The sequence below is a fragment of the Cydia fagiglandana genome, chromosome 12, assembly GCF_963556715.1.
Source record: "Cydia fagiglandana chromosome 12, ilCydFagi1.1, whole genome shotgun sequence".
Taxonomy (NCBI): domain Eukaryota; kingdom Metazoa; phylum Arthropoda; class Insecta; order Lepidoptera; family Tortricidae; genus Cydia; species Cydia fagiglandana.
In genome coordinates, this window is record NC_085943.1 from 10,934,375 (window position 1) to 10,949,892 (window position 15,518).

The 15,518-nt window shown below is 42.2% G+C and overlaps 1 protein-coding gene across 1 annotated transcript; it reads left to right on the plus strand.

Annotated features, from left to right (window-relative positions):
* The first annotated feature begins 59 nt into the window (after positions 1 to 59).
* LOC134669340 (uncharacterized) lies at positions 60 to 14,016 on the plus strand. Its single transcript, XM_063526854.1, has 13 exons — positions 60 to 267; positions 338 to 489; positions 2,201 to 2,421; positions 3,016 to 3,159; positions 3,487 to 3,610; positions 4,481 to 4,574; positions 5,265 to 5,406; positions 7,407 to 7,591; positions 7,628 to 7,789; positions 8,364 to 8,479; positions 9,950 to 10,056; positions 11,742 to 11,873; positions 12,882 to 14,016. The coding sequence occupies exons 1-13, from the start codon at positions 225 to 227 to the stop codon at positions 12,961 to 12,963; spliced, it is 1,704 nt and encodes a 567-aa protein (XP_063382924.1). The 5' UTR covers positions 60 to 224; the 3' UTR covers positions 12,964 to 14,016.
* The last annotated feature ends 1,502 nt before the right edge of the window (positions 14,017 to 15,518 follow it).

Sequence of the window (15,518 nt, forward strand, 5' to 3'; positions counted from 1 at the left end):
AACGTCAAAAATGACAAGAAAATGGTGACAGCTGACTGACATGACATTTACGTGTGTTAAGGGTTTGACAGGCGCAAAAACTCAAAGACGCATGATCAATTTTCTCTGTCCTTATCCTTTATAGAGATTTACTCGGCCATATAGCAAATATCGATTATAAAATAGGCCACGGGTCTGTTATCTCTAAAAATGAGGTGTTCAGTTGATATTTGATTTGGGATAAGATGTTGGGGAAGGCCGTGTTATGTTTGACCTTCCATTTGTATAGTAAGTAATAGTTGTTTAGTGATGGGAAGTGTTGATTGGTTTCGTTGTTAAGTGATTGTTGGTTGTGCAGGTGTCGTGGCGCAGAATGACTGCACGGACCTACGAGGGAGGTTGATAAGCCACGGGTTGCACTACGTGCCAGGTCCGGACACCTGTACGCTATGCGTATGTGACAACGGCGGACCCAAGGCCTGCAAGGCCGTGCTATGCTCACCCCCTCAGGTATTTACCTGACAATGTCATATCATAATTAAAGGTTCAGTTCAGATCACAGGTCAATTTGAGTTACCACCGATTGTTCAATGTCTTCTGTCTTATTGATTGATTGTAATTGTTTTTTCTGTTAACATAATTTTTTATTATATTATATTACATTTGTGACGGAAAATATAAAAGATATTTGATTAAATCAAAAAAGCTTCAAAAGGTTAAAGTTCAATATATCCAGTGCTTTTGTGTTAGATGACCTTTAGTAATGAGTGTAGTGACCTTTATTTAGAAAACTAGACCAAACATTACTCAGATAAATAATACTCATGCTAATAGAAATCTGTTGTATCTATATAGTTTCTGGGGATTACTACTTAAGGGATTCATTTATTATGTGTTATGAATAAACCTGGTTTCAGGGAGCTTGCAGGTCCCAAAACATAATTTTGGTCAACCAAGTTTTTCTTTACATTAAATCCCTTTAATACTTGATTAAAACAATAATTTTATTAGTAGAATTTACAGTATCATCATCATCATCACATCTCAGCCATAAGATGTCCACTGCTGAACATAGGCCTCCCCCTTTTTTGGGGGGTGAATGCCATAATCGCCACGCTTGGCAGGTGGGTTGGCGATTGCAGTCGAGTCCACCGAATTTGAGGGACACTGCTGCCCGTCCACCGGTGGTCTTGGACGTGGTTTAAGGACATAGCCGGGTCCCGACACCCGGGTAACAGACAAAAAATAAACTTCAAACTTTAACACATAAAAATTTACAGTATAAAAAACATATTTTGGTTGATTAGAAACAGACAAAAAATTGGACAGGATTCATCAATTATTTCCCTCGAAGTTCATTATACTACTGTCTTCTGGTTGATAGGATAGAATGACAGCAAGAAATACTTGATCCACTTTTGACATGTTTTTTTTTACTTTGATCACATTCTAATTTGTCTTGGACACCACACATCCACACAAGTGGATCAGCAGAACTTATTTTAATTAAGCTACAATTTCATTGACTAATCTGCAAAATAAACTTCAAATTTTAACATTTATTCAGCAAATAGGCCACAAGGGCACTTTTAAACATCAACATTGAATTTACATACAAACAAAAATAATAACAATACATCAAAATAAATGTTTATTAAACAAAGTAGAAAAAGAAAGCTAGAGATGTAGGGAGAGAGAGTAAAACAAAATATTATACTTACATTTTAAAAATGTTTTATTTCCATCACAGCAAACGGACTGTATATTTTATTAGGTACTAATTAAATTCAATTTAATATTTTTATTGTGTATTAAAAAAAACCATATTATTGTTAGTACAAGGCACAACAAAACTTATAAATCTATGTTAGTGAGCAAAAAACAGCAACTAAATCATGTTTGTTGTATGGGAGCCCCACTTAAATATTTATTGTATTTTGTTTTTAGTATTTGTTGTTGTTATAGTGGCAACAGAAATACATCATGTGTGAAAATTTCAACAACTACTATTACGGGTCATGAGTTACAGCTTGGTGACAGACGGACGGACAGACAGACAGCGGAGTCTAGTAATAGGGTCCCGTTTTTACTCTTTGGGTATGGAAACCTAAAATCAAACGAAACTATTGCGCGCGTGCTGCCTCACCCAGCGAGCGAACAAAGGCGAGCCCTAGCGCTGCGCCAGCATGTTTAGAATACTAATAAAGCCGAATTATTCTAGGATTGTCGGTCATTTCGCGTCGGCAACACATGCTGCGAGTTCATCTGTTTGGACGACGTGGTGAAGCCCGCAGATGGTTCGGAGAGCAACCTCCGCATGGCGGCCGGCGGTGCGGTGGCCGTCGCGCTCCTCACGGTCGCGCTGGTGGTGTACCGCGTGAGGAGGCAGAAGAGGCGGAGGCCGCCGCATGCTGATGACCAGAGGAGTCTTACTAGCATTGGGTAAGTTGAAGTTGGAGAGCAACCTGCGCATGGCGGCCGGCGGTGCTGTGGCCGTCGCGCTCCTCACGGTCGCGCTGGTGGTGTACCGCGTGAGGAGGCAGAAGAGGCGGAGGCCGCCGCATGCTGATGACCAGAGGAGTCTTACCAGCATTGGGTGAGTTGTAGTTGGAGAGCAACCTCCGCATGGCGGTCGGCGATGCGGTGGCCGTCGCGCTCCTCACGGTCGCGCTGGTGGTGTACCGCGTGAGGAGGCAGAAGAGGCGGAGGCCGCCGCATGCTGATGACCAGAGGAGTCTTACTAGCATCGGGTAAATTTTAGCAGTGTTTAAATTTTGGCAGGAGGTGATGCTGGGCCACCCTAAACAGAGTTCAGAATAAAACACGGTCATTGTGGTAACTGGGCAATCATATTTTATTTACTTCTTTCCTAAACTCTGATACTGTGTTCCTTTACGATAGAATCAACTTGAGTTTATTCCATCGAGGCACTTTTTATGATTGGTTCTCAGTGATTTTACGTAGAGATCGTGGGGTATACGTATCCGTCTAGAATAGATGAATGTTATTTTATGCATTACGCTTTTGTTGTTTTAGATACATCAGTGGTAGCATGGGCTACATGGGCGGCACTTGCGAGACAGCGTTGGCGGGCTGGAAACCGCCCGGCAACTACATGCCCCGCGGCGAGGCCCCGCCACCGTATGACGAGGCCATCGCGCAGTGCTCCGATGGCATGAGGTAAGTAACTTTATTGCCAGAACTTTCCCATTCGTGTGTATATCGGAACTGAGAACGCGCGAATTATTGAACATGATAATAATACTCAACTATTAGCGCTTTCATTGACTCCTATACAGAAAGGAGTCAAAACAACGCTCCGAATGAAATCGTTTGACACGAACACGGGTATTATCGAAGTCGCATTCGTAGTCATTCGAAGTTATCAATTTTGTTGTGATTAATGCTACCAACGTCCGCAAGGCCTTTTGTGACCGAAGCATTAGTTTTATTTGCATATTTTTCTGGCAGTCTATTCTGTTATAAACTGCATTTATTTATTTGTAGGATGAACACCGAAACGCCGTTCCATCGGACCTACCCAACCAACCTCGAGACCATGGTCCGGGCCGACGACGCCATGCAATGTTCCGGGCACGGCTACATCAACATACCGCGGCCTGTGCAACAGGTACGTCATATAAAAAAAAAACCGGCCAAGTGCGAGTCGGACTCGCGTACGAAGGGTTCCCGTATCATTACGTAAAAATCGGCAAAAAAATCATGTTTGTTGTATAGGGGCCCCACTTAAATATTTAATTTATTTTGTTTTTAGTATTTGTTGTTATAGCGGCAACAGAAATACTGTGAAGATTTCAACTGTCTAGCTTTCACGGTTCATGAGTTATAGCCTGGTGACAGACAAACGGACGGATGCACAGACGGACAGCGGAGTCTTATTAATAGGGTCCCATTTTTACCCTTTGGGTACGGAACCCTAATAACACTGATTCTTACAAACACAAACTTATCTCTTATCTCTCTCACTAAAAAAGCAAATACCTAATAACAATGTTAATCAAGATGTTGAGAGAATTTAAGACGGTTTAAGCATCTGAATATGGTGTCATTGAAGGATATATAAGGATATGTTTTTACGTACTCTAGACGAGAGCTGAGGTGGCAGACGATTATATAAATAACTAGCTTTTGCCCGCGACTTCGTCTGCGTGGAATTAGTGACAGCAGCTAAAGTAGGTATAGCGCCTGGATAATGCTAGTAGCAATCATTCAATTCGCGCATTGCTTACTTCAATTATTAGGCAATTCATAGGTATTTAAATTTTACTCCCCTTTACACTCTCTTCAGGGATGATTTCCAACATAAAACTATCCTATGTCCTTCCCGGGACCCCAAACTATCTCTATACCAAATTTCAACAAAATAGGTTCAGCGGCTTAAGCGTGAAGAGGTAACAGACAGACAGACACACTTTCGCCTTTATAATATTACTACGGATGTCCACTGTGAGCAAAACATATTTTTTTGAATGTCTGACAGATGCCGAACCCGCAGAACTGCTTCGCAGCGCCGCTGCTACAACCGCATCCCGAGCCACGCGAGCCTATTATGCACCACCCGCTCGCACCTAACAGTCAGTATATATCTCTCTATATGCATAGAATGGTGTTTTAAAGTTAGATGAGGTCCTAAGACCATTTCGGCGTAGCAGCACAGAATGAGGTGGCTGCCCACATCAGGGGGGTGTCACTAGGCAGTTTAGGTACATTTGGCCGGCGCGCCTCCCGGGCCGACGTATGGCAGTGGGCTGCCGCTCGGCTCGCGCGATAGTCGTGTCACGTGGCGCTCGCGCAAAATTGAAAATACACAAGTCCTTATTAGTAAAAGTTGAAATAAACATCCTTAATTTATTGAATATTGGTTGCCCAGAAACAATAATAGGAACCGACTATTTTCAAAGGAATACGGCTGTGGCAAACCTACTTCCGTGAGAATCAGACATACTATCTCCGGATAAAAATTTTATGTTAACAGAATGAACGCTTGTAATTCCTACATATTTAAACTAAACTAAAACTTGTCAAGTGACAACCCCGTGCCAACACTCACAGCCCGGTCATAAAACTGCGGCGCGCAAAGAAGATTCACGGTTCGTGCGCGGTTATAAGTTTCAATTTTGCTTGCAGGCAGCGAGTATAGGTATAATTTTATACCTAAATCTGACTTTTATGAAGGAGTGAATTTTCTGTACGGTAGTATTACTACTATTAGTTATTCTGTGACAGTGACAGTGATTTAAAAATGTACCTTGTATTGTCAACAGTGGTGGGGTTCCCCAGTGCGATCCGGCTGACGGGCTCGCTGGGCGCCATCAGCCACCGCGGCCTCAGCGTGCCGCGCGAGCCCGAGCCGGAGCGCCCGCACAACGTGCCCGGCTTCTACACGAGCCCTGCCAACTCCTCGCTGTCAGTTACATTAGATTAAGGCCCCTATACACAATGGTCGGGTTCCCTACAACAGTGGTCGGGTTCCCCAGTGCGATCCGGCTGACGGGCTCGCTGGGCGCCATCAGCCACCGCGGCCTCAGCGTGCCGCGCGAGCCCGAGCCGGAGCGCCCGCACAACGTGCCCGGCTTCTACACGAGCCCTGCCAACTCCTCGCTGTCAGTTACATTAGATTAAGGCCCCTATACACAATGATCGGGATCCCTACAACAGTGGTCGGGTTCCCCAGTGCGATCCGGCTGACGGGCTCGCTGGGCGCCATCAGCCACCGCGGCCTCAGCGTGCCGCGCGAGCCCGAGCCGGAGCGCCCGCACAACGTGCCCGGCTTCTACACGAGCCCTGCCAACTCCTCGCTGTCAGTTACATTAGATTAAAGCCCCTATACACAATGGTCGGGTTCCCTACAACAGTGGTCGGGTTCCCCAGTGCGATCCGGCTGACGGGCTCGCTGGGCGCCATCAGCCACCGCGGCCTCAGCGTGCCGCGCGAGCCCGAGCCGGAGCGCCCGCACAACGTGCCCGGCTTCTACACGAGCCCTGCCAACTCCTCGCTGTCAGTTACATTAGATTAAGGCCCCTATACACAATGGTCGGGTTCCCTACAACAGTGGTCGGGTTCCCCAGTGCGATCCGGCTGACGGGCTCGCTGGGCGCCATCAGCCACCGCGGCCTCAGCGTGCCGCGCGAGCCCGAGCCGGAGCGCCCGCACAACGTGCCCGGCTTCTACACGAGCCCTGCCAACTCCTCGCTGTCAGTTACATTAGATTAAAGCCCCTATACACAATGGTCGGGTTCCCTACAACAGTGGTCGGGTTCCCCAGTGCGATCCGGCTGACGGGCTCGCTGGGCGCCATCAGCCACCGCGGCCTCAGCGTGCCGCGCGAGCCCGAGCCGGAGCGCCCGCACAACGTGCCCGGCTTCTACACGAGCCCTGCCAACTCCTCTCTGTCAGTTACATTAGATTAAGGCCCCTATACACAATGGTCGGGTTCCCTACAACAGTGGTGGGGTTCCCCAGTGCGATCCGGCTGACGGGCTCGCTGGGCGCCATCAGCCACCGCGGCCTCAGCGTGCCGCGCGAGCCCGAGCCGGAGCGCCCGCACAACGTGCCCGGCTTCTACACGAGCCCTGCCAACTCCTCTCTGTCAGTTACATTAGATTAAGGCCCCTATACACAATGGTCGGGTTCCCTACAACAGTGGTCAGGTTCCCCAGTGCAATCCCTGCCAACTTCTCACTGTCAGTTTCTTGTACTATCACCTACAATAATGTTACACAACGAAGGCCACAAAAATATCTGACACGATCTTATTTGTAGAGCCATAAGAGCGTGTCACATATTTTTACGGCTCTCGAAGAGTAACATATTATTGCAGGTGACTGTACTATCGATAGGGTATTCTCGTACTAGTCAAATCAGTTTGTTTTTTAGAACTGTCAAAACGATTTGCTGATATGGAATTTATATGAAGCGTGACGTCACGCATGATTCACCTACTTTTTATATTTCTATCCGATTACCAAATAGAACTTGTATTTAAAAATAAATACTATGTTTTTCTAATAATTATCTGGTGCCTGGTGTGAAAAAAATATATTTTAAATGCAGTCAAATACCCTATTGGACTTAGCTACAATAAAATTATAAGGTTTTGACTGACTGCTTAAAAGCTATGAAAAGTCACATCATCATCATCATCATCATCATTCTAGCCTTCAGTCGCCCACTGCTGAGCATAGGCCTCTCTTCGTGTACGCCACTTATCCCGGTCCTGGGCTAGTCTCATCCAAAAGTGCCCCACAATTTTCCGAATGTCATCCACCCAACGAGCTAACGGACGCCAGGCGCTTCTTTCATCCGAAAGTATCATGAAAGTTATATAAGTTTGATCTGATTACGTTTGATCTGGATAACAGATTATGTATTTAAAAGCTTTAAATTACTCACTACTTCGTCCTCAGGCACCGCACAATCCCGCGCATCTCCACCGCGATCGACACAACCATACTCGACACGTCCATAGCCGGCTTCAACCGCTGCGATCGCTCGCTCCATAACGAGATACGGCGCTCGTTCCACAAGCCCAGCGAGCGAGCCATGGCTGACACAGGGCGGAGTATGCCGAGGAATCTTAACCTCGCTTCTAGTGGGGGCTCAAGGTAATAGATGTATGGTGAAATAGGACACACCCTTGTTACGTCCATAGCCGGTGACAACTGCTGCGATCGCTCGCGTCACAGCGAGATACGGCGCTCGTTCCACAAGCCCAGCGAGCGAGCCATGGCTGACACAGGGCGGGGTATGCCGAGGAACCTGAATTTAGCATCCAGTGGGGGCTCAAGAGGTAATAGATGTATGATGAAATAGAGCATACATAAGACTGAGACAGCGATATTGATAATTCACTACACTCATAGATCTTAAACTAGTTCCATAAGCCCAGCGAGTCACCATGACAGACACAGGGCGGAGTATGCTAAAGAACCTCAATATCGCTTGTAGCGGGGGCTCCAATAAGTTAAAAACCCCTTAACAATAAACTGCCCATCCAGCTTTAACCTGCTCAGCGCTTAGAAACCATTGCTGACAAATCTCTAATCCTTAATAAAAAAATCGGAACTGTGTAAAAAGCATACCGTATATGTAAATGGTGTATTAATTTTGCCATTGCAAAGTTTTTGTGGTCGCATCCTACTTTTACCGCATCCTTACCAGTATTTACCTGCTTGATTATATTTTAGTGTGTTTAAGGGTGGTATTCCATTTCCAATTGTGATGTCATGGTGTCCAATTTCTTTGTCCAATGTGTATTTGCATCTCACATTTTGCTTAGTGAGAGAGTGAGACGCAATGCAAATTGGACCAGGATATTGGACAGGTGGAATACCAACCTAATATTGTTCAATTTGGTCGCAGAGCTCACAGCGAAGAGCACAACGTAGGTGGGATCGAGCCTAAGCCCCTAAAGGCTGCCGGCAAACCGGCCGCGGACGTCGCCGGACCTCAAACCACACTGCCGCTCACGGTTGATAAGGTAATTCAATCCAGAACACCCTAGGTTTATCCTCTTGGGGTTCAATGTCCTAATACTAGTACAAATTACCTCCAAAGAAATTTAAATCTTAATGAAATGGAATAGAGTTTCTTTTATTTTGTTTCGTTCGATTTTAAAACAAAACAAATTCAACTCTATTTTCTAATACCGTTGAATCAAATTCGATTGCCAATTTTCCTTCTATGGTGGGCCGCTAGAGGAAACGAGGCCAGTCCAGAGACTTTGTCGGCATTAAATAGGTTTACATTTCGGCATATTTCACGGCCATATATCTATTTGCGACGACCGTGGTGATTACATTTCCCAAATGTGATTCGTCACGTTTTTTTTTTAATTGTATGCGCAATCCGATAATAAATATCGTGATGGCGTGTAATTTAGACAATACGCTTAAGTTAGTTGGAAACGACTAGGTTTATCATATTGAGGCCCAGTGTACTATAGTGAGGTAAGCAGTGTCACCCAATGTATGGGACGTGCAAATTTTGGTATCGGATGACTTCACTTGGCACAGATGTAGTATACGTAAAGCTAAGCCAATCCAGCCCGGTAGCCAAACGCCACCCCCTGGTGGGTAAGCAGGGGGGCATCCAAAGTTACACGCTACATATCGGCTTCTATTTACCTACCACCTCGAGTTTGGTATCATTTCCAGATAAATCGGGCATAAGGAATTCATTTTTGAGACATTTAATGTACAGTTTAATAGAAAAAAACAAAAATATTGACGAACAAATCAAAATCGGTTTGCAATTTTTTATTCAATTATTAATATTATCAGCCGAAACTACAATTGCTAGAAAGTTGAAATTTGCACACCAGGTTACATTTATAATGTGTACAAGAGATAAAAAGCGATTTTGAAAAATTCAACCCCTAAGGGGGTTAAAAAGGGGACGAAAGTTTATATGGAGTTCATGTTTTATTTTAAGCTTGGAATTTTAAACTTCGTTATAAGATATATTATTAAAATACAAGAAAACTAATTTCAGCGTTTTTGAAAATTTATCCCCTGAGGTGGTGAAATAGGGGTTGAAAATTTGTATGGAGATCAATATTTTTTTCGAGTGTGGGGCTTGAAACTTTTTATATGCGCATATTATTAGAATACAAGAAAAGTAATTTCAGCGTTTTTAAAAATTCATCCTCTAAGGGGGTCAAAAAGGACTTCAAAGCTTGAATCCATTACAAATGACTTTGACTGCCCCCCCTGCCTACCTGCCAGGGGGTGGCGGATGTCTACCGGGCTCAATTAGCTTAGCTTTACGTATATTACATCTGTGCTAAGTGAATTCCTCCGATACCAAAATTTGCACCTTATGACACTACTTCCCAGGCTACTAGCTAATATCCATAATTTAATCCATTTTCATAGAACAGAGTTGCACAAGAAACACAACAGCATTTTGTAAGATTATGTTATATTTAAGTTCATTGTTTGATTTGCAGCCGTCATGCGTATGCAGTTACTCGAGCGGCGCGCCGGACGGCGAACCGGACGGACCGGACGACTATCGCAGCGAGTGCGAGAATTGCAAGTCCGCTACCAGCTCCAGGTAACGAAAATTTTGGACCCTTCATAATAGTAGAGGAGCTGTATGAAAATTTGTAGGTGAGGGTCAAAATAATTCCCACAAAGACGGTAAACAATATGCGTTTTGCACACATGTATTTTGATATATTTTTAGTATGTCAAAAAAATACATCATCATCATCTCAGCCATAAGACGTCCACTGCTGAACATAGGCCTCCCCCTTGGATCTCCATACGTGCCGTTTGGAACGACCCGCATCCAGCGTCTTCCGGCGACCTTAACAAGGTCGTCTGTCCATCATGTGGGTGGACGTCCTACGCTGCGCTTGCTAGTCCGTGGTCTCCACTCGAGCACAAAAAATACATACAAAGAACTAAAAACATCAAACCCCATCTTTGCGGGAATTTTTTGACCCCAAAAGGCTATATTTCATCTACTATAAGAATGTAAATCTGTCCTGTATCATTTCACGACGTGTCGTGCGTCTATAGTATCAGACCAAAGTCCTGCTTTACGTCTCTCGTCCCTTGCGTAGCAGGTTTGCCATCTAAAGGTGAAATCAGACGGTCCATTTAGGGTTGGTTGCACCAAACTGTTCGTATCGTTAAAGAGTTCGCTAAATTTTTATGTATGAAAGGTTCATAGTAAAGGGCCGGGGCGCGCCGGCTGACGTTGATCAGTCTGTCAAATGTGGTTGGTGCAACTGGCCCTTAGTGTTTAATTTTTGTGTCAAGGTGACACGTCTGAACACGTGAGGCCCAGTTGCACCAACCACATTTAACAGACTGATTAACGTCAAACAGCAGGGAAGTATGAAATTCCCCATACAAAGAAATTTAGCGATCGCTTTAACGGTGACAGACGTTTTGGTGCAACCGACCCTAAGTGAACGAAGAATAAATTAATTGATGAAAAGATCTAACATTGTTCGATATCTGTCGAGAGATGTCTGTGTCGAGATTCGAGATTTTGACGGCGTCCAATCGCGCGCGGTTAGGCCTTGCGCTTTTAGCTTGACTTCCGTAAAACCTCCAAACTATAGTCCAAAAGCTCCCAACTATGGTCCAAATTTAACTCTAAAAGTTGTAAAGAAAAATAGTTTATCAAATGGAAATGAACAAACAAAACCAAAAAGAACATTAATATTGATCGCCGGTCAACAATATACTTAATTAATTGCATATTGAAGTTGTGGACCCTTTGCGGGACCGAACTAGAGATATAGTTGTTGAAATTGGGGTATAGTTGTTGTCTAGTTGGGAGGTTTAACGGTTCTACACTTCACGCCAATTTTCCGTAGACCGCCCCCTACAATTCCTACACCCTCCCCATTTAGGGTTGCCAGATGGTCGGGATTTGGCGGATTTCTCCCGACTTTTAGTATGTGTTCCCGATTCCCGACAAAGTGAAAACTGTCCCGAAAAACAGCTTCACGTTATAAAACAATAAAATAATTTCAAGTTCCGAACTGTCGTCGAGCGAGCGAGCTGACGTAGTGCCAATAATGTGAAATATCGTTGTTTTTAATACAATTACTTTAATTTGAATGTTTTTTTTTTCCCAACTTAGGTCCCACAATCCCGATAAATTTATATTGTTTCACGATAATAGCGCTTTTCGATCTGGCAACCCTATCCCCATTGACCGTGATAGGTTTTATCTTCATATCTCTCGTATAATTTAGAAGAAGACGAGTGTGTGTACAGATGGGTGCTAGACCCGTCGTGGCAGGATGCGGAGGAGCCCTCGGGCACGCAGACGCTGCAGCGCCGCGCGCCGCCGCCCGCGCCGCCGCCGCCCGCCACCGCCACGCTGCCGCAGCCGGTCACCAAACAGCGGTAAGTTCAATTACGTCGCGGCCACAAAACGTACACTCACACCAACTAACGCACAGCGCCATGATGAAAACAACCTTTTTCTACTCCCGTACTTTTATTTGTCATTTAAAGGGTCGTGCACACACCTTTAAAACCCTACCTTATAGTTGTCAAGACAAGTCTTTAGTCTATTCCCCAAAAAAGAATTTGTGCATATCGTGCACACACCTTTAAAACCCTACCTTATAGTTGTCAAGACAAGTCTTTAGTCTATTCCCCAAAAAAGAATTTGTGCATACACGCACTATCTTTTTGGCGATTTTACGATACTTCGTGTAATGACCACTTAAAAAATATTGAATGAAATACAGTGTTGCCAACCTTATTTTAAATGTCATCTCTGACATAAGTGAACCATAGACATGTTTTTTTTTATTTCATTCATTTATTCATTCTTTTCCCGCCCGTACCCTCCATTTTGCTACTTCTTGAATTAAAAAGATTTGTTAAATTTTCACTATTTCAAAGTAAGTGCTTGGTCGTAGAAAAAGTATTGTATGCAACGTTGTTTAACTGAGTCAAAAAATACGCGTGGCGTCTTTATTAACAATTTTCGGCTTCGCCTCAAATTGTTACTCACGCCACTCGCCGTTTTTGACCTCTCTTAAACAACGGTTGCATAAAATACTATTTCTTTAAAGTTTAAATCCTTCATATGGATATGTCCAAAGTTTGCCATAGAACGCCAGTTCAACAATAGCGAAATGACTTAAAAATAATCTGTACATTATCAGTAAGTACGTTATTAAACCCTCGTGTGCTGTGCGGCTGTGCGCAGCAAATATATTTAACCCTTTAACAGGCATAAGGGTGTCAGAAATTGAACCCTATTACTTTGCAATAAAGTTCAAAATCATAGTGGGGAATATATTTCCTCTGCCTTCATCCTTATGAAGGCAGAGGAAATATATTCTCGGGGTTGTAATTAATCATGAGATTTAATGTTAAGAGCGCCTTATTTATTTGTAGGCCGACGGGAGGCCCGCAATCCAACTGGGAGAACTGGTTCAACACTATCCCCGACTCGGACACTGAATCCGAAGAAGAGTGAACATCCTCCTCCCAACAACACCAACACTCGACTGACCATCAGTGGACCTTATCTCTTTGTAATAAGGTTTACGAATTGTCAGATAACAGTGTGGACGATGGTATACAACAAGTATTACTGGTTAACTCTTAAAACGCTCCACGCGTTCGTGCAACTTTTCTGGAATAATGAAACTACGTAGTACTAGAAGCGGCGCGATCCCGAGATAGATTACCCGTCTTGTTCTAACTATATTAATTAGAGAAGGACCGTCGCTCCAGTGCTGTCTACTGTAAACAGTTATAGAGTTACAATTTTAGACTTTCTTGCAACGAATGCTGGGCGTTTCGTGTCAAGCTTGAACCCATTCCGTGAAATATCAACATACTAAATTATTAACTTGGTAACTTGCTTGGGGTAACTGAAAACTAATAAAACAAGCGAAACTCCCTTTATAATAAAATGAGTTAAAAAGAGACTTTCGCTTGTATTATAACAACAATTGTATGAGGAAAAAAATAAGTCAAAGATTGGTGTGACAAAAATAATTATTTCTCTGTAAGCCATCCTATATCGTGCCAAGAATGGTAACCACAGTATATATATATATTATAAGTACACTGTGATCTCCATGCTCTCTCTTACTCCTTTTCTTGGCGTATAAACCAACACTGCAATTTAACAAAATATCCCACATATCAATTTGGGATCTGTGTGCATTGTCACATTTTGAAGAGATTTCCATTCCATTCCATTTTCATTGCTCTCGAGTGTATTTGCGCTAAATACCGTCGCAGTGAAATAAAACCTAAGTCTATTTGGAACTAGGAGAATCTACCTTTTAATCCGAGTCCTATACTGTCAGTATAAGTCAAAATATGGATTAAGTAGTTTCCACTATTTTGATAGTTTTTAAGATATTTTCAAATAGTCTTAGGCCCACTTGCACCATCCCACTAACCCGGGGTTAAGCGGTTAAACCGTTAACCCAGTGTCAAATTGTACTGGTAACCATGGTAACTCCAGGTTTAAACGGCTTACCCCGGGTTAGTGGGATGGTGCAAGTGGCGCTTAGGGGTTAGCAATAGCCACGCGACGCCACACCCAGAGTATATAGCAAATAAAGTTATGTAAAGACTATGTACTTTAAAACTGCCGATCAGAATACTATAAAAATGTTAGATGTTTAGATAATATACTATTTAATAGTATTATAATTATGTAGATACCGTATAGAACTAATTTATTATGTTTATTAAAGGCTAAATGATCTTTATTTTTCTACATTCCGGATTCATTCTTAATCATCACAAAGTACTTGTGTCATAATAATGGTTTATACACTGTTTTTTTTATTTTTTTATTTTGCGTATTTATACATGTCATTAAATGGCAGCTATGAATAAAATTATAATTTTTATATCATAGATATACTCGTATTTTATATTTTAACCTTTAAGTTGTTTATGTTATCTAATACATACATTGTACCAAAGATTCTTTTTTTACTTGGATTTCCACTGTGTTATGTTTATCAGAATAATGTTAATGTAATCTTAGGTTATAAATAATATAAGAAATTACTATTTGTTAATGTGAATTTAATGTTACTAGTGGCTATAAACTGGTTTTACTCCCACTGTTCAAAATACTTTTATCAAAATATTAACTAATTGGTGTTGATTACCCCGTTTAGGATATACAGCCATGGTCATAAATATGCGATTTAAGGGCACTGGGGTCATTCCATAAGAAACGCTACCAAAGGGTTGAAAAATGAAAACTGGTTTAAGAAGTCCAAACTAACCTATTTCCATAGAAATCATACCGAACCTTCATGTCACAAAAAAAAAACCGAAAAAAAATGTTTTTTTTATGGTAGCTCCTGTACAAAAAAAATATTTTTAATTTTTTTTTCCATTTAATCCTGTGATGTGGGATGTCGTTGGATAGATCTTTCAAAATGAATAGGTGTCACCATCAACAAGTTTTTGATTAAGTGAATATTTTCGGAAATATTCGCATCGAAAGAAAAATTATTATGATATCTTCGAGAAACAGTTTTTATTGTTAAGATAATGTATTTTAAAATAATTCAGCATTTATTACTTATATTTTTAATCGAATTTATTAAAAAGACAATAATTTTAATAAAATGAGCCATAATTTCGTATAAATCTGTCTTAATTTCGTACTCGTAACACCCGAAACGAACCATGAGTAACACCCGAAACAGGTAATTTATTTTATTAAAATTAAATAAGAAGTGATACTAAGTGTTACTTCAGTGTTTCAGTAGACTATACTAACTATTATTACTTGACATAAATAAAACTGGAGCTTACTTGATAAAATTCGCTTAATTATGCATATTGGTACTGATGGTCAGAAGGTATAGGCCAATTCCCGTAACGCCCGAAACAGCTACTTTTTAATGATTATCTCTTTATTTCTCTTATACTTTAATAATGTGCGTACAGGAAAGGAAAATATTATCAAAGTAGTAGATGAATCAATAGTTATAATCTCCTAGTTCCTGTTACAATATCGAATAAAACCTTATTTTATGAGTTCAA